This window comes from Nelumbo lutea, chromosome 5 (genome assembly GCF_056320005.1).
Source record: "Nelumbo lutea isolate HS-2025 chromosome 5, American lotus-T2T, whole genome shotgun sequence".
NCBI lineage: Eukaryota > Viridiplantae > Streptophyta > Magnoliopsida > Proteales > Nelumbonaceae > Nelumbo > Nelumbo lutea.
The window spans coordinates 23,390,711-23,409,731 of record NC_142688.1 but is presented as its reverse complement, the minus strand read 5'-3'; the positions used below and the strand labels follow the sequence as shown (position 1 = coordinate 23,409,731).

The window sequence follows — 19,021 nt, the reverse complement described above, 5'->3', positions numbered from 1 at the left end:
TCTAAGTTCTAAGCTGCACATAAATGTCTTATTTCAAAATTGCAGGTTTGATAGTGAAGGCTGTAGCTATTTGTATGACATTGATCCATCAATGATATTAGTGGATTGACTGAAGGAGCAGTTCCATACGTGATTGATGCCACAATACTTAGAAATGTTTCACGGTTCATCAACCATTGGTAAAACCATCTTTGTACATGCTCTTAATGTACTAAGTCAAAAAGATCTACCCTGTCCACAGACATGTCCACGCAGAAGGGTATCTTGTCAACAAGTCTTCCAACAGGATAATACATCAGGGACATTTTGGTCAATAAGTGCCACAATTTTGCCCTTTCCCCAGATGTCACTGAGATGGCTTGAATGGTGCAACATGTTTTGGTAATACTATTTGTGAATTGTTCTGGAACACTCAAGTGGTGGTCCATCTGCCATTTAGAAGTCAATGAATTGAATAAATTAATACCTTGCTTTTATTTTCACATTATTAAACAAAGTCATCTTAAAGTTTTGCACCTGAATGAATAGTAAGATACCTAAACGTTAATATGAAATTTGGGCCATGATCTGTCCTATAGGTGGCTTTCCAATTGAAGTTTGAGCTTTATGGCATCAAAGAATGCTGCCTCTTTTTTCATCAAGAGAGTTGTGAGATTTTTAATCCTGTTCATCAACATTATCCTGTATCTCCTTTGCTCTAGGTGTGAATTACTAATTTATGGTGTTTGTTCATATTGGTTTTGTAGTTGCTCACCCAATCTTGTTAACTATCTTGTTCTCGTGGATAGCATGGATTGTTGGCTTGCACATATTGGTCTCTATGCCAGACAAGATGTATGAGCTCTTTTCTTTTCCTGATGGAATGTTTGATGGCCTTTTTTTCACACTATGATGTTTAGGACATGGAGAATGCATATACATATTAGATATAGATGGTTTGTGAAAGACTACCTTTGTTTGTTTGTTTGTTTTTTAAACGAAGTGGCTGCTCTCAGACTCAAACTTGTGTTTTCATGCCATCAGCTCCAGGTTTCACCATTGCATTCCACAATGATCCCTAAATGATGTCATCAATAGTGCATATTAATGTTAAAAAGAGAATAATAAGAAAAGAACATGAAGAGAACTAAAAAGGAAGGGGGAGGATAGAAAAATTATATGAAAACCTTTGAATTTATTACCAAGAGAAAAAAAAGGATGGTTTCTTAGCAATGTTACATAAGCCATAGATATGTTGATCCACAGAAGGCTTGAACTGGTTTTGACCTACCAATGATTTTAAGGAAATAATAGTTAGGTGGTAAAAACAAACTGTTAAGGTGACTTAACTGGTGATCTGAATGGTTCAGTCATCCATCTGTACTGGTTTTTGAAATACTCCATAGATATATTTGATTCAATGAGACCCAAATATAATTGAATACTCTAGTTTTAACTTGTGGTTAGACAATAAGCTTGGATGGTTGTTAAATTGGACACATTTGGAAATGATAATCTGATTACATTGCTGGCTTCCAAAAAAATTGATTACATTACAATTATATCATGAGAAAGAAAGGTATTAGGCTAGGGTCATTATGAGGTTAGCCTTGTAATATGCCAATACTAACACATATGGTCAGTTTGGAACAAGCAAAACCGATCTTTACCCAATTACAATCGGGACCTGTGATGCAGAACTGGACCCTATATAATTGGGTCGATTATGTTCAATTCTGTTGGGTCTATCCAACCCATTGATGGTCCTAATGAAGGTCCTCATCTAATTGATGTGGACACATGGTTGATCCTGATGAAGGTCCTCATCTGATGGTCTGGAATGGCCTTGGGGTTTTCCGAATGTCCAAAACAGGTAGGTCTTGCCTAGGGAAAGTCATTTATGGTATAATGACATTTTACATGTATGTGTACTGCAGATACCTGTACTGTGACAGAATCAGGATTACTTACCCATACAGTGTTGACAGTTATATCTCTTCACTAGGTTTCATCTTGCTTGCAATTTGCTAACTTGTTTTACATGATTTTCAGATATCTGCAGGTGAGGAATTGGGATTTGATTATCACTATAAGTTGCTTCCAGGACAAGGACATTCTTGCCATTGTGGTGCTCCTAATTGCCGGGGCCGTCTATGTTGATTGTTGAATAAGTTACAGTAGACTCAGAAATTCAAGATCTCTACCCAACCAGAACAAGGGTGGTTTCTGATTTTTGGAGTCGACAACAGGAATGTGAAAATTCTGGGTGATGGTCAATAATCATCTCCCCTTTGCCAGAGGAAACTTGATCCAATGGAACCATACCACGAATGCATATTTCATCATATTGAACAAGCAAGCTTTGATTCACGTTTCATAATCATCATCATCACCATCATCATCTAAGCCTTTGCCATTTTGTTTTAATGTCACAATTCATTTCAGGCAGTAATAAAATTGTTTATTCTTTATCTCTAGAATTGACTTGGAAGCTTGTTAAATTTCATATCTGCCTTGTGTACAATATACACATCTTTTCAATACACAGAAGCTTCCCAGAGGCACTTGGTGGTTTGATTTACTTCGTTGTCACATCGTCAGCATTAGCCATTAGGTCGGGCTTAAAAATTCCAATTAACACTTTGTTCAAATCTTGCAAATAGCCTTTATGTGTATCTACGGGTAAGACTGCGTACGTCTGTCCCTACCCAGACCCCGCATACAGTGGGATGCCCTTTGATAGATAGACAAACTATTAAATCGTTGAATTACGCCAGTAACATCCAATAGCTCTTGACCCTTCGCCGCTAATTTCAAATTGGTGAAAAACTTGGTAAATGGTTTGAAATTACAGACGTTCATGAGATAACTATTATGCTTTTCTAAAATTACATTTTGCTAGGTGAAAGCGAACCAAGAAAGTAACTTGCACGCGGGTGATAATTTGTTATTAGATTTTTTAGTATCTACTAAAAGTTTCGCATCATTAGAATGCGAGATGTGACGAACTGATTGCAGAGACGGATAAGAACGCATTTCCATCCTGACGCAAGTTCAAATAACCGTGACCTTTGTACTGTATATAGCCAAGCGGTTCACTTCAAATCGGCCAATCTTCATGTACTCTTTTTAACTCTCAAGAAGCCCTTCAAAGAAAATATACACATAAATATATGGACATCTGCCCCAATAGACAGGCATGTACAAAATAAGTTTGCAAAAAAAGGAAAAAAAAAGAAAGTAAGGTCTAGAATCATCTATTTATCTCACTTTCTGTTTCCTGGTTGAACAAAGTTGAGGTAGGTGGTGATTCATCCACAAATGGCAATTGATGGTATCGGAGGTCGCTTCAAGTTAAAACTCAAAAGCTGTACACTTGAGTCTGTCTAACGACGCCGGAACCCTAAAAAAAATCAGTTCTTGTCTATCACTTCAGCAGGCAAGTTGAGGTCAAAGAGGCCATCTCCCAAAGTTTCTTTCCTAGAACGTTTCCGAGAAGAGCATCCAATCTCATCTAAATTCGGAGACCCACGAAAATGCCGACCAGGTTCCATCGTTCCTCTTCCTCCTATATATTGCATGTGTCAGTAGCTTTTGGAAGACTGTCTTATTTATCTTCAAATTCGCTTCCAGTTAAAACTATAATCGAGAGAGAGAAGTAATTATGGAGGATTATTTGAAACTACCGACACCAACTAATAATCAGGTAAATGATAAGTGAGATACGATTAGGCCTAGCTGGAAAGGTTTCAAATTTTCAATACCAGTACCATTTATGCTAGTCTCTGATAGTATACAGCTATCGGTATCATTGGCCTTGGTGTTCCAGCAGACGGAAAGTTCTGACGCCCTCTCAACACCCTTTGATCTGTAAGGAGCTATATTGTGAATAGCCAGTTGGAGAGAACCCAATAAATCATTCTCGATACACTCATACCTGCATACAAGCGAGTGAGACTAATTGACTTGCATGAATCCGAAAGGAGATCAGGGGTATGGAACCGGTTAAACTCACATTTTCTTACAGAGATTATCAGTAATCACAGAAAGATTGATTACTTGCATCCGTACTTCCATGATTTTTTCCTCAGTATACTCATCAAATGGTTCCTCAATGAACTTAGAGAGCTTCTCCACATTTGATTCAAGCTGTTGCTGTTGGTCCTCAAATAAGTGTTGTTTTATTTCCCTTTCTTCTTTAGACATCTCATCCTTGAATAGGTCATCCCCAAACATATAATATGCAAATGGGTATGAATATGAGAGTACCCTCCTCGACCTGAAGAGCCTATTGAGCCCGTTTGTTACCCAACTAAAATCCTTCAGTGTTGATTCCTTACTTTCTGAAATAGAAATTTTGTTCTGTATGGTTTCCTTGAGCTTGGTTTCAAGTTTAAAGGAATCTGTATGGGCCTTGTAGCGATTATGATAATGCATGTACCGATACAGGTCTCGCTTTGCACGCTCAGCTCTCTTCTCGTGGTCTTCTTTATACCGGCCACAGCTATGACCACTGATACTTGACCATGTATGATCCCGCCCAGTAGCTCCACCACACAGCCAACTGCATGTTAATAATTGAAAAGATCATTACTAAACAAACTACTAATAACAAGATACGCCAATGGCCAATGGAATAAGTCTGTCATAAGAGGCAGATAGAAAAATGCAAGCAAAGAAGATTTCATTAGAAAAAAAGTGGTATTTTATGTTGGAAAAGATCCTCCGTTTTTCAAATCATGCACCTTTTAGGAGCTTGGGGTTGCAACGTGTATTAGTAAATAAATCCCAAGGCTCATTTAGTACTCCCAACCACAGTCTATTGAACAATATGCTTAATTCCATTGTAACCCATTGGCAGTTCTGCTGGAAGATAAATGAATAGCTCAGCAGACAATCTCAATCTATGCCTTCAAACCTTCATTTTTTCAGGAGTCTTCCCTGCACTAGATCCATTTTCTATGGGCATTCTTTTAGAGGTAGGCTGGTTCCTGATTTTCTCATTGTATAAGGTGCAACTATAGCTATTAGCCTGCAAACCATTTTGGTAAGAAATATGGATAGAACACTATTCACCTTAGATGCAATTATATCATAACCAATTTTTGTAAGGCCATGTGTCGAGAATTTTCATAATGGACCACCATACAGGTTACCAGCTAAAACATGATAATGAAATCAAGAAACAAACATCATCAAGGACCACTGTCAAAGTGGAGGAACTGTTAATTGCAATGCTGTCTGTTGATCTTTCAGATATGTCAAATGGGCAATAAGATAATTCTTAACAACCAGCCTCTAAATTGTTTTGCCAAGTAAGGGAAGGCTAAGCATGGTATAGTTTTTTTGGTAGGCAGTGAGGTGTAGTTGATAAAAATTATTAGACCTGGATGAATCAATGAGATCATAACATTGTGTCATTCTAGCGCAAAAACACAAGTTCTGCATGACTGTGGAATCTAATGTCAAATTAAGTTTGTATTGGAAAGCATTGAAGTATTTGGCAAATCTACCACGGGATATAGTGTAAAATTGCAAATAAAAAATGAAAGTACAGAAAGAACTCTCACCAAAACGCTTGTCCACATATACAGCTAACTAAGTTGCAGCCACCATTTTTTTCAACTGGTTTGTGACATTTTGGGCAAGGCTTTGTGTTCACTGTTATCCAATTAACCGTCTCTGATTCATCCTGACACTTCTTGGTCCAGAGCTCCCACATCAGACAAGAACAAGGTGAGTGTGCTTCTGCTGAGCAACTAAAACAAAACTGCAGTCCACATGTACATTCCACCTCACAAAATTTATCACCCTCAACACGTATTGCATTACCACAATGAGGAACACTGGGGCACCATTTTACCATTTTATTGTCCTCAATATACGACTCTAGAAGAAAACGCTCAAATCGCTCTGCCAGATCAGGATGTCTTGCACTGACTAGATTTCTTATAATGGCTTCATCACAAATAGCATTACACTTGTGTGCCATGCACCTTATACGCCTACTCTGACCCTCATTTATCTTCACAATGAAATGCTCTGTCCAACCTATATACAGATAAACACAATTTTTCAAGGCGTAGTATAAGAGAATGGCAATGCAGTTTCTCCCCTTATGTTAAAGGGAAATAAAAAAATATAATATTCTTTCCCCATATTACAAGGATAATACGTCACCAGGGATTGAATACTAGAAGAACAGAACTGTATTTAATAATAACTAATAAAAACAACTAGTGTAATTAGCTTAATACAGCAATTGCAGTTTAGGGTTGAGATAAAACCAGATTGCACACATATATATATATATATATATAGGAAAGAGAATCACAGTTGTTATTTTGTGAAATGAAACCTAAAAAAACACAGGGAGCTCTTACAGTTGTTGCAGAAGCCATGGCCACAGTCCATTGTTGTAGTCTCCTTGGCAAGAACGTCATCCATGCAGATACAACACAATACTGTAGATGTAGATGGTAGTGAGGGAGGATCTTTGCGCTCAACCACTGTGACACCAGCTTCAGCAAATAACCAGTCTTTCCCCTTCTCTACAAGCACTGCAAGCAGCTTTTCAACATCCCAGCGGTAATGAATAAGTAGGGTCCGTGCATGTTGCTCACGAAGTGTTAGCAAGTCCATTACCCTACGCAAGTCTTCCCTCTGCATGGATTTATACCATGTGATATAACCAAGTTGTAGGAGTGGCAAAAAACAATAATTGTGAGTTATGATTATATTCAGAATAAAAATACTGAAGGATGAATTTACCTGTGCAATCAAAAGGGATTCTTTTGTGATTACCTGCAAAAGGACCAGATGGTTCGTTAATAAATTCCAGAAAAAAAATGTGAGAAAAAACAGGTCTACATGCTGAATTTGGTCCAAAACCAGGGGTATAAACCATGTGAGTGTGCATTGGACTTAAAAACAAATTCATACTTGCCGTGCTGAATTGAGTTAAAAAAGCACAAAATGGAAACTTAAAAATGCACTTTCAAATGCTAGTTTCAGATACCAATAGATAAAAAGAATTAAAATACTAATTCCTAAGAATTCAAATTAAATCTTCCAAAAGAACAAAACTGTTCCTTCCTGAGACGAATTGGCTCTCGAAACAAGGGAAATTTACTATTTTAATTCGTTAACATCGCACATTTCACTATTCATTGGATGCCATGAACACCTGGAGAATTATAGTTCCATATTATGTCGACAATCTCTTGCATAAGCAACTACGAGAAAAGCAAAGGGCTTAGTTGCTTTGTTTCGTTTAGAAAAAACAGTGTCTACAGTAATTGACAAACAAGCTTTTATGCGATTAAAGATTGTTTATTTTGATTTATTTTACAATAATCGCTAAAGAAACTATTCTGAGGCAATCCATGAAGCCAATATTTGGCACTACTTCAATTAACAAAAGTCAGAAATGAACGATTGTCAAACCACGTAAATCATCACAAAAGAACAAGAGGAAGATATTGTATTCCGGTTCAAAGCACCGTGTATTTTCGTCGCAGCATCTCCCAGTCGTAAGAAAGGACGATATAGAAAAAGTAGAGAAAGACCTAAAGTGACGAAAAGAAGAGGACGATGAAAATTCAATGCAATTATTATCCAGGAAAAAGAAAAACCTAAAGAAATGTCTCGTACCTTACACGAACTCGAAGGAGCGGCCTTGGGACGCCATTGCAAATCATCCTCTTCTTCGTTCTCCAGCCCTTCGAGAGAATCACGATCCGAATAATAGTCCTCTTCTTCGCTGCTTACGTAATCCTCCATAAAGATTTATGAAAAGAAGGAAGCAGGAACAAAATTCTGAAGAAGCCGATTAGGACGATCGGATTACAGAGAGAAGAAAGGTATCAAGATGTGTGGGAGTTGGGAGGGATTTCGGGGAAGGAAGACGAGAAGCTTAAAGGGGAAGCTAATTAGCTAAAGCGAACTAATAAATAGTTGTTACCTTCTTTGGAAAGGCAAAGAAAGGGGAGACTCAAGACTGAGAGAAGGGCTTTGGCTGTGCTATAAAGCCTGAAAACCTATAAGACGAGATGGACGAAGAAGAGTGTGAGAGAGTGAAAAGGGAGAAGACAAACTCCAGAATGACCATCTTCAACTCAATTAGGGACTATCGTTCGGGTTCGGCGTTCCTGAATTTTTCCCTTGGCTAACGATGCGTCACATCTAACGGCGAATAATCGCGCCGTTAACGTCGACGTCACTGTTATTTTGTCGCGAAACATTTTTGCAACAATGGGAGTCCAAATATAAAGATTGAGAATCGAGATTGCCTTTATCAAATAAAAACGATAAAAAAAAAAGAAAATAAAAGAAAGAAAGTCCAAAAATAGGAAAATAAAAGAGAGGGAAATAATTATATACACGTGCCAACATGCAGGCCATGGGGTCACAACTTGAGTCATAACTCATAAGTCATAACAATTAACAAATAAACTGCTTAAAGAAAAATTGGTAAGTAATTAGTATTTAGATTAAAAGCCCAATTAATGGCATATGGTCTGTTTTAATTTCGATGACAGTAGTATAAAATATAGATCATAATTTTTAAGAAGAGATCTTTTCCGAGGTGTACGGAACGTCGCCGATCATTGAATGGGCTGTGGGCTCTAAACCCTCTCGAACAAGCAATCTCAACTCGATGATCAAACCTTATGGCATTCGATGTTCCGATCCTAGCGTTATTGCTAATTGTACACGCTTCATCAAGTTTTTTCATGTTGATTTTTTCGAGAGCACACGGGCTCCCCACAACACGATCCACTCATGCATTGGGAACATCTCCCCCAATTTGCCATGGGGAGATGTACGGATAGATCGTGCCGTGGAGCGCTCAGCCTCAGCGCTCTCTGTCAGGGGGCGGGATCTGCTCTTCACATTTAGATGCCGCATATGCACATTTCCCGTGTATTAAGAACATCTCCCGTGAATACTAACTTAAAAGTAAGGGAGATATTCTCAATGTATAATAGGATGTACTTGTGAGGCGCTTTGAAACGCCTTTGTGTGAACAGCAAATCCGGGCTCCTGTGAGGGAGTTCATCCGAATTGATTTTTAATTTTTTATGGTTGCGCTTGTGGGCCTTCGTTCGGTTTTCCATATATAAATGAACCGAAGCGGAGGAAAGTTCCTAAGAAGTATCGTGAAATTGGCTTTAAAAAAAAGAGAATATCGTGAAATTACTTAAGAATTATACTTTCCCTCGTTTTATTTTTTATGAAAAAAAGTACGTGATAGGCATTCTGTTTAATAATTAATGAAATATATATATTGTTGGATGATCGCCCTACAATTGGTAAAGTAATGACTATTGAGTTCCCCTATAAAACGATTACAATATACAAAAAATGCGATAGAATGGCTTATTTTTAATCAGACGTTTGCTTTTCAATAAGAAAACTGATCAGACGTTTAATTTTCAATAAAAAGACTAATCAGACGTTTAATTCATTAATTTAATTGTAAAGATAATAATACACCCTACTTCACATTCGAAATTTGTCATATTGCAGCAACTTTAATAGCCTACCGTTTTTTTGGTAAAAATTCTAGCCCTGTCGCTTTAAGACTTGAGATCCATCTGATACGAGTACGAATACAAGTAGTTAGCCAAATAATTGGGCACTTCTGTAGTCAAAGCATTTATTATAAAAAATCCCTTTTCCGTAGTTAAAAAACCACGTCAACAACCACAAGAACTCGGCACACCCAAGTACATCCCAGTGACCCAATTTTTTTCATAACTCATGAGATGAGCCCAGTTGTCCTGACTGCTGAGATTAATAAAAATTAGGGATTTTTAGACTATACTCCACCTCAGAATTCAAATTTAAAATAAAGACCTACAACAATTCAAATTTATGAACACTTTGGGCATACTTACAATTACATCGGCCTATTTTTCAAATCGAATTGGTCCTTTGGGTTTTTGGAAAACCATGAACCAAAATAGAATCAAAACCAATTACTTAATTTGATTGATCTATTCGGTTTTTGACTGGTTAGATTCTTCGATTTTCTGATATCTATAATATATTATATTATAAATAATATAAAACATATAATATACATAAATATAAATACCGATCAATTTGGTTAACTGCCGGTTTTCATATTAGTTGACTAAAATTGAACCATTACCTTTGGTTTTCCAAAATTTCCAAACTGATCGATTCGATTAACCATAATTTTGAGTTTGATTTTGTTGAGCATGAGATTATTTACTTGCTGTAATGTTTGCAAGAGATCCCATGTGCAGCTGGATAACCGCACATCTCCCCCTTACTTGTAATTCAGCTTATATCTCCTTGTGGAAGGGCGATTATAATGTATCCATGTTGTTTTTAGTGGATCCCTTTTATTTTGCAATAAGAAGAATATGACACTGGAGTAAGATCAATGTTTATGACATGAGTTCTCTTGTTTTCTTGTACTGGTTCTCTTTGAAAGGTGTTAGTACAAAATGTAGCGTTGCATCACTACATTACCAAGTCAAGGAGAAAAATAAGTGATAAAACAGATGAATGAGGTAGATGGTGCATTCTGACAAAAGGACCATGGATCCAGCATTATGATCTATCTAGTCAGTACAGAGCAAGAGATAAAAGAAGACTCATCTCATTAAGCAATTTGACCATCTTCCAAGACCCTCTTAAAGTCCTTAACCCCATCAAAATCTATTGCTTTAATCCCCTCTTCAGTTACTAGAGAGAAAAATATAATCGTTTCTGCCTCGATAGAATCCTCCAATTGGGCCACTCAAAGGCCTATTACATTTCCACTCTACTGATCAAGTGATCAATTGTTGTAAAGATACCTTGTCAATCAACAACTCCTAGACATATTTAACAAATTTTACAAGAGGCACAAATTATAAGAAAATACCATAGCTCTTAATTGTACAACTTTTAAACCACTCCTCAGATGGGCAATCACACGCCACTTAGAAGATCATAACTGCTAGGCATATCTTTGTCTAAATGCAGTTAAGCAAATGGTTTTGCTATCATTCTTGTTCCCTTACTTGCCTATGCAGTTGAGACCTTCTAAACAGTATAACTTCATTACATTAGGTAGCTTAGTATTTGGATATTCTTTGCATGAATGTGCATTTATGCCCTTGGAAAAGATATAAGGACGTTTGCAATCAAGCTTTCTATGGATTAAGGCCTTGCCGTAGCAACATTAGGTCAGGGGGGGGGGGGGTGTAGTAACTAAATAAATAAACTTAAGAGTTACTAATGCAGGATGTCTTCTGATGATGGCAACAACAATAGAAAAGAACAAGCGATAACCATTGCATATAACAATTTTATCTAAACCTACAAACTACCCATGTTGATCCAATCCTACACCTGAGGCAGGTTAAAAACCTGGAAGGCCTTATAAATCTAGGTGTAGGTCTTGACAAAAATGAAAACTTTTTACAGGGTTTAACAGGAAAGTGTTAAAAAGAAAAGCTACATTTTCAAAACTTAAAAAACAAGCACAACCAAAAAATACTTGCAAAATTCAATAAACATGACTGGGAAGAAAAACATGTAATTTTTTAAGTTCTAACCTCAATGTTTTGAATACTATGGGGCTTTGCAGGGAATCTTAAGGCCTACTTTCTTCCTCTTGAATCACTGATCAGAAGGCTTTCTTTCCTAAGAGGTGTTCTGTTTCTGTGATTTTCACTCACCTTTAATGCACAAACAGTACCATGAGGAACTGCTTGAGACTAACCAGCTAGACCATCCCCATGAGCTTTAACAAACACATAGTAGCTATTTTCATATTTAATGTTACCAATGGAATTTTGACATATTGTAACCATAATGGATTCTCCTGAAGGTATTCCTGCACAACATTGGAAACCCAACAATAAGTCATAATGAATAAAATCACTAGAATCTACTTGGAAAAAATAGGAATCTATTTGATTCTAAAGACCGATAATGCATTAAATACTGGCTTGACTCTTTCATATATATTTGGATAATATCATTTTGCTTGCTTCTTTTGACATGAATTTTCTGTCATATATGATACAACGTGGCATACTATATAGAACTATGCAGTTGATACTGAATACAGGAGTACAGGACCGAGCAAAACTTAAATGGAAAATGTTGGCATATACTGATGTTCAATGTTCCAGGATAGTTGGATATTACTATATTTCAAATAAGTACCTGGATGAAAAATTACTGCATCTGAGAATAACAATCAGCTGATAGTTATCAGGATTGATAATGCTGATGGTTTAGCATCACAAATTAATAACTGAATACTTCTTCCCTTCATTGAATTTCATATTCTTGAAAGTACATGGGTAGTAGGACTTCAGTTTTCAATCATTATTTATTAGTTCTCATCACAAGCAACCCTAAGGCTATGTTTGGTTTGAAAGAAAAGGTAGGGAAAGGAAGGGAAAGGTAAGGAAACCTTTACAAAGCTTGTATAGGTTTCCTTACCTTTCCCTACTTTTTCCTTCAAACCAAACAGAGCGTAAGATCCATCATATATAGTTATCTATTTCTCTTTTTAGTATTTTACTGACTATTCTTCCTTGTATTTAATCTAGAGAATTATAAGTAGATTTAATGTGTGTATTCATTTAAAAAAGGAGGGCTAGCTGCCCACCAAAGCGTGTATATAAGCATGTATATAAAAACTTTACAAGTATATCAATGAACCCATATACATACTGTAATTCAGATTAAAAACTGAAGAGCTCCAACTATTCAAAAAAGTTGTAATAGGTATGCCCTCAAAAGCATTTAAAACCTGCACCCTCTAAACCAACAACCATTAAATTTTGTTGATTACTACTTCAATAGGTGCAGCCTTGTCTTCAAAAACCCTACTGTTTCTCTCGTTCCACAACCCCTACAAAGGGCCAAAGGGAGCAATTTCCAAAGAATTTTCCCTTTAGGCTCAGTTTGGAAGGAGTACAAATACCAACCTGTAGAGTGCACAACCTTGTATTTTATATTATTTTGTATATATTTGCACTGTACTTATTTGTATTTGTACTCCTTCCAAACTGAGCCTTAGTAGAAAAACTTGGCTTGGACCAAGAATCCAGCAAAGAGACCAGATAAGGGGGTGTCACCCAGATTGCATTGAAGAGTTTAAGGAAATGAACCCAGACTGAGTAAATGAAAGTGCAATGGATAAAAAGGTGGGAGAAGGTTTCTGTGCTTGAGTTGCACAGCCTACAAACATCTTCAATGGGCAGTCCTTTCATCCTTTGTTTAGTGGGTGGTCCATGGTGAGAACCTTGTCTCTAGCAGTTGTCCACAAAAAGAATGCTACTTTAGGTGATGCCTGCTAGAACATCCTATAACACGAGCTAGAAGAGAAGCAAGCCGGACTGTTAGCTAACCATACTCTTTTATCACTGTCTGTAGGGACTGAATTAAACTCATTCAACCTCAAGAATAGAGAACCAAGCTCCTCCACCTAGAGGTGTCAATTAGACTGGATTTGGTCCAATCCGATCCAGTTCAATGTGAGTCCATTATAAATGGACCAGGTCCAATCCGATCCAATGAATGTTTTGGACCAATTTAGACCGGTCCAATTCAACGTCTGGGCCGTTCAATCTGTTCAAATTCATTTTGATTTAGATTGGTTTCAACCCAAATCCGGTCCATTGACACATATATTCTTATCTCATATCAATGGACCAGATATTGGCTTAATCCAACCCAATCCAATATAAATTTGTTATGGATGGACCAGGTCCAATCCAATCTAATAAATATTTTGGACTGGATTGGTCCAATGCAATATGTCTTGTTGGTCCGTCCAATCCATCCAAATTGATTTTGGACTGGGCGGGGTCCAATCCAAAACCAGTCCATTGACACCCTTACCTCCACCCCGCCTCCAATAATTGATATTGATCCGAAATGTGGGATTCCACACCAATTGAGAACCTAGAATTTCATAGTAGTTCAATACCCAAGCCTCCTTGTTTGCTGCAATGTAGAAGAGAGAAGGGTACACCTTACATAAAAGCTGATCAGAGCAGAGCACCAAGTGTCCTTCCAAAAGAAATTAGTCTTGTCACCTTTTCCAGGCTTCAATTTCACCTTACCAGGAAAAACATCCTTATGCTTCTTTATACCCTTCCAGACCCTTGTCTCGTAAGAATTGAGAATTTCACAAGTTTCCCACTCACTGATTGTTAAGCCAAACTTCCCAACAATTACTTGCTGCCACAGACTATTTTCTTCTTCCCCATACCACCATAACCACTTGCAGAGAAGCACTTTGTTTATGTTACTGAGATGCCTCTTACCTGTACCACCCAAATGCTTAGGTTCACATATCCACCTCCAAGATACACAATGCAGTTTCCTTTCACCATTAGGCCCATCCTAGGGAAAATCCTTGCATAATTTATCAAGGGTACCGGCTACTGAAGCTGGCATGGTGAACAAGGACACAAAATAGACTGGCAAGTTATAAAGGCTGCTTTGAGTGAGTGTGAGTTTTCCCCTTTTGTTAAAACAAAACCAGAATGTTGTAATTGAGTACTACCCACTCAAAGCTTGCATGAACACAATCCATTTTGAATCTTGATCCCATTTTCCAACATTCTAGTTTTGTTTCTCCCATTCCAGTTATTGCCAGCCTCTTTTTTTTTTTTTGATAAATAACAGAAACTTTTATTAATAAAGAGATTAAAAAGGAGGATACAACAGGAGGGAGGGGTAAAATCTCTTAACCCTCCCTGAAAGTTTACTTCATTTTACAAAGCTGCTCAAAAAAGAATAGCTCTTCCCACCCCTTGCTAGCCTCCTTTCATAATAAAACCATCTTTCTGCTTGATATAATCCTAGCCGTGATAAGCTCTCAAAGGTTTTAATAAGTTTCTAGCCTTATAGGACATCCAGAAACATACATACTGATATCATAACAGTGTTGAAGCTCCAAGATACCACTAACAAGTAACAAGATCATGGCTGGATAACAGTAGGATACAACTTTTGTTGTTTTATATTGTCACTACCTTCATCAACTCGTGTGGTTATTTCCTCTCATAAGCTACGGTCAATTGTAGAACCCATAGCCAACATACAATCTACCATAACTCAGTTACATCATAAATTTAAACTTGAAGCTCTTGTAAATGTTCTCGAACCAGTTTTGCTTAATTGATACAACTAACAAGCGACACTTCTGTTCTTTCTTATTTAAGTGAAAACGAAACATTTACAACAAAAAAGTGTTATTTAAATACTCTTACTAGGTCTCGGATCATCGCTGCAATTCATCTTGGAGAGTAAGAAGTTCAATTACTACTTGAAAATTATTAGCTTCTTTCATATCATACCATGGAATAGGGACCAAAAAAAGCATGCAATTACGCAGATTTATTGATGCACAAAAACACTATCAAGCAATGCTATTTTTCTTATAATAGCGCAGATTACAAATCTGAAGTCCAAACATGAAACACTGGTTTTACCAGACACATCGAAAATATGGAACCAAACAATATATCAAGAAGCTCTAATTTTGAAAAAAAAAAAAAAAAAGAAATGCAAAAAAGATTGTACCCTGACATCACAGTAGTTGATGATCATTTTGCCGGTTCCTTCCTGGAGAATGACGCAAGCAATAGCGCATTTACGTTGACTAGTTCAAGTGATTATCTGTGCATAGAAATCACCAGAAAGTAGTGTGGATGTAACATATTTTTCTGTCTGTGGTCTCCAAAGAGATGAGAGAAGCGACCAAAGTGGAAGAGACGAGGGTGGTGCGGTTTCGGATCCGCTTTTATGAAAGAAAAGAGCTGTTGAGTTGATGTTATACCGCTCACTTAAACAGAGTAGAGGGGTGTCAGGCACTGATTAATACCAGAAAAAAATGGAAGAGACGACGAGCGATAAATAGAGGGCTTTGACAAGGTGGTTATCTAGAAAAGAAGTTGTGCAAGGAAAGAACAGAAAAATGAGATTTTGGAGGAATATGGGACGAAAGCGAAAGACTAACAATAGTCATACCCCTGAACTTTAGCTGTTAGACAAAGATCTCTTCTGCTTGCGTTAGTTAATTAATTAATTTTGAAAAAAAATTTCATTCACCTGTATATATGTATTTTTTTAAGGGATAGATAAACTACAGTCGACCTCAGAAATCTAAAATTATATCCCTCTTAATCTATTAATAACCCTCTTTTAAACTGTATTTTACCCATAAATTTAACAACAATCCACGGCCAGATTCATCCCACCTGTAGGGTGAGGTTAAGATTTCCCCAGTGGACTGAATTATAAAAACTCTATTTTTAAATCCTTAAACTACACTTTTCTTATTTATCTGAACGGTGAAAATACATCACCGACTAGATAACCACATTGGCAATTGATTACTGTGGCCTATGATTGTTGGAAATCCAAAGACTCGCTATCGTCATTGCAAAGACTCGCTATCGTCATTGCAGTTCTTTTACTAGGTTTCTAAGAGACCTTACAAACATAATTTGGATTGTTTTGTTGTCCTATTAAATAGTCTTGCTCGTAATAGGCCCTTTTGCAGATCATGAAAGGATATTGATGATCAAGACCTAATGAAACCAAGAAAACATTGGGTTTTGTCTAAGTCTTCAATCCATTGTCACATCTTGGATTGAAGACTCAGACACATCTTGGAAATTCATTTGTAGTAGGATCCAACTGGAAATTCTGAGTTTCTTTCTAATTAGGCTTTTCAAGGAGACTCGATGATGATGACATGAGATTTTTGTTTTCCTTGAAGATGGAAAATATATGAATTTCAGAAACCTAGAAGAGTTTTGGCCCTTCTATGTCAACCAACACTGTAAACCATCAATGAGGTTTTGGCATTTTATTGTTTCACTTACAACTCTTATCACCTTGATTTGTTCAATATTCTTCAATTGGTGATTTTTGTTCGTTGCACCATTCTTTGCCTGTTATAGCCATTTCTTTGCAAAAGGTAAATAACATTTTGGTCTTTGTTATGTGAGGGACATCAAGAGACTTAGAAAGAGGCCACTATTGCAGGTCTTTTGATCCTTCTATTCTGTTATTCGTGTGGGTAACCGGTGGTGAATGTTGAAGGTGAGTCGTGACTGACAATAATAATGGGTAAAGGCGGAAGCAATGGAAAAGGAGAGAATGGATTGGTGAACAATAAACACTAGGGAAGGGAATATAAATATTAGATTAGGTTAGAGTTTAAAAGAGAATATGGCAATAAAAAAAAAAGTTTATGCAAATATTTTGGTAATTTAACACATTTTGTCATCTGACTTAATGGCTATGGGGTCTTTATAATTTATCATTCTTCTTTTTCTCATTTCCTTATTATTTGTCTTTATTTAATAGCCCTCGCAAGAAATTTTTTTTTTTTTCACTGAAGGGCATACACCCCGGATCTCCTGTCCACAAACTTTTCCCACATGTGTACTCACACTACCGCTATGTATTTGGGATATCTTCGATGAATGACAACCAAGATATTTCCAATTCGCGCTTCTAGTGTTCTGCGGGTAGGGACGTGAGAATAGTTTGTGGGTAGAAGACTAAAAATTCTAGAGCAGGGGTGATAACGAATTTACTTTCACAAAGCGCTCTCACATTAATCTTACAATACTTTGAGTCTTACTTTACATTGTGTTGGGCTTGAGCTTTGGGCCAGGTCCATTCAAATTTTGATAAAAATCAAACTTTACCTTGGCCCATGAATAGATCTACTTGCTGTAAGGATAGTGTGAGGATTGCTATATGAGACCACAAGTCACTAACTCACGATCCATAAGCACCCGTTTTGGGAGGGCTTTTGGGACATGGCTTCTTCTCATGTTTCAAGATATGCCCCACATGGAATTCATAAAATTGGTGTTTGGTGAAAATCCAGACAGCCAATATTGACATTCCAAATGCAAGAAACACGATTATAAACTGAAACTACTCCAAGCAGCTTGTCTGAAACACAGGAGTTCAACAACCACGGCTTAATCAACAATACTCACATAAAACGTAGAAGCCTCCCAAATGGGCCCAAGGCTACAATTTACTCCACATATACGATAAGTGCTTGCAATTTACTCCCACTATGCATTGGAAACATCTCCCCATGAACAACAACATATAAGTATGGGAAATGTTCTTGATATGCAAATGATGAGACTTGGTGTAAGGTTGGTGTGAGGAGCAAATCTGGACTCTTTTTATAATAATGTGCATAAATTGCATGCATTAATAGGGACAATAGCAAAGGATGCATTGTGGAACTAAACTCTCCACCCTTAGATGTAGAAACTTCTTGTGAAATAATGTGATGATGGGTGCATCCGATGTTTGTGATTTGAGTGGATTATTATAATGAACTTTTTAGGGATACTCACTTAATTCAGGGGGTGTTACATAACGTGGATGAAAAATTGTTGTGTGTGAACCACCACTATGGCAAGAATGAATCCACACTACACCAATGTTTGCAACTATTCTGAATTGTGGATAAAATGTATGGATTGAAATTGTCTACACCCATAGGGGTGTTTTTGCAGGTGTAGTGTGGACTTGTCTACACCAAACTGTAGATTTGATACATTTCACATACAACTTGTGAAATAATATATATAGCCGATCTTGAACAGAAAATTCTTATATTTTAAATCCAAAATAAATTGGTATAATAATACAGAATAATAATGAATAAAATAAAACACTAATATGTAATTATCAATGAATATAAAAATATATTTATAATAAAAATAATGTAAACAAACAATGTAATAAATAATTTAAAAATAAATAGTTCCATCCATGAGATAATGACAGATGAAAAAATGCTGTGGAATGTCCCTAACCACAATAAACAGTTCCATCCATGAGAAGCAATGAAATAGAACCGTGTATTGGGAACATCTCCCAATGAGAACTATGAGATGTTCGCAATGCACGCTGAGATGTCCATGTGGGGCGCACTCGGTGGGGGGCACCAATGTAAACTCTAGTACATCAGCTAGTTATAAAAAAGAAAAAAGAAAAGAAA

The 19,021-nt window shown here is 36.9% G+C and overlaps 1 protein-coding gene, 2 long non-coding RNA genes and 1 pseudogene across 14 annotated transcripts in view; 2 read left to right on the top strand and 2 right to left on the bottom strand.

Annotated features, from left to right (window-relative positions):
* The window catches only part of LOC148851002 (uncharacterized), a 33,141-nt pseudogene extending 32,827 nt beyond the window's left edge, over window positions 1-314 (top strand). Inside the window, exon 9 of the transcript XR_016099406.1 lies at window positions 46-314. The product of XR_016099406.1 is annotated as an uncharacterized LOC148851002 (transcript). The remainder of the gene's footprint in view (window positions 1-45) is intronic.
* Window positions 253-2,564, top strand: LOC148851001 (uncharacterized). The gene is made up of 4 exons (XR_016098883.1): window positions 253-381; window positions 579-648; window positions 747-834; window positions 2,032-2,564. It is a non-coding gene; the product is annotated as an uncharacterized LOC148851001 (long non-coding RNA).
* Window positions 2,565-3,027: 463 nt separating this feature from the next.
* On the bottom strand, window positions 3,028-8,220 carry LOC148851000 (putative E3 ubiquitin-protein ligase ARI2). Of its 11 annotated transcripts, none has more exons than XR_016099792.1 (8): window positions 7,633-8,102; window positions 6,751-6,783; window positions 6,363-6,642; window positions 5,550-6,030; window positions 3,995-4,543; window positions 3,744-3,916; window positions 3,250-3,547; window positions 3,028-3,125 (listed from the first exon to the last, which is right to left on the bottom strand). XR_016099792.1 is itself a non-coding variant. In XM_088947400.1 (7 exons), exons 1-7 carry the CDS (start codon window positions 7,759-7,761, stop codon window positions 3,587-3,589), a joined length of 1,671 nt encoding a protein of 556 aa, XP_088803526.1. In that variant the 5' UTR covers window positions 7,762-8,220; the 3' UTR covers window positions 3,127-3,586. The 11 variants fall into 11 exon arrangements, 8 of the variants coding, with proteins under 8 accessions (XP_088803526.1, XP_088803522.1, XP_088803524.1 ...); XR_016099794.1 differs by having other exon boundaries at window positions 3,250-3,618; window positions 3,750-3,916; XR_016099793.1 differs by having other exon boundaries at window positions 3,750-3,916.
* Window positions 8,221-11,225: 3,005 nt separating this feature from the next.
* On the bottom strand, window positions 11,226-16,028 carry LOC148850999 (uncharacterized). The gene is made up of 2 exons (XR_016099632.1): window positions 15,556-16,028; window positions 11,226-11,839 (listed from the first exon to the last, which is right to left on the bottom strand). It is a non-coding gene; the product is annotated as an uncharacterized LOC148850999 (long non-coding RNA).
* Window positions 16,029-19,021: the final 2,993 nt, after the last annotated feature.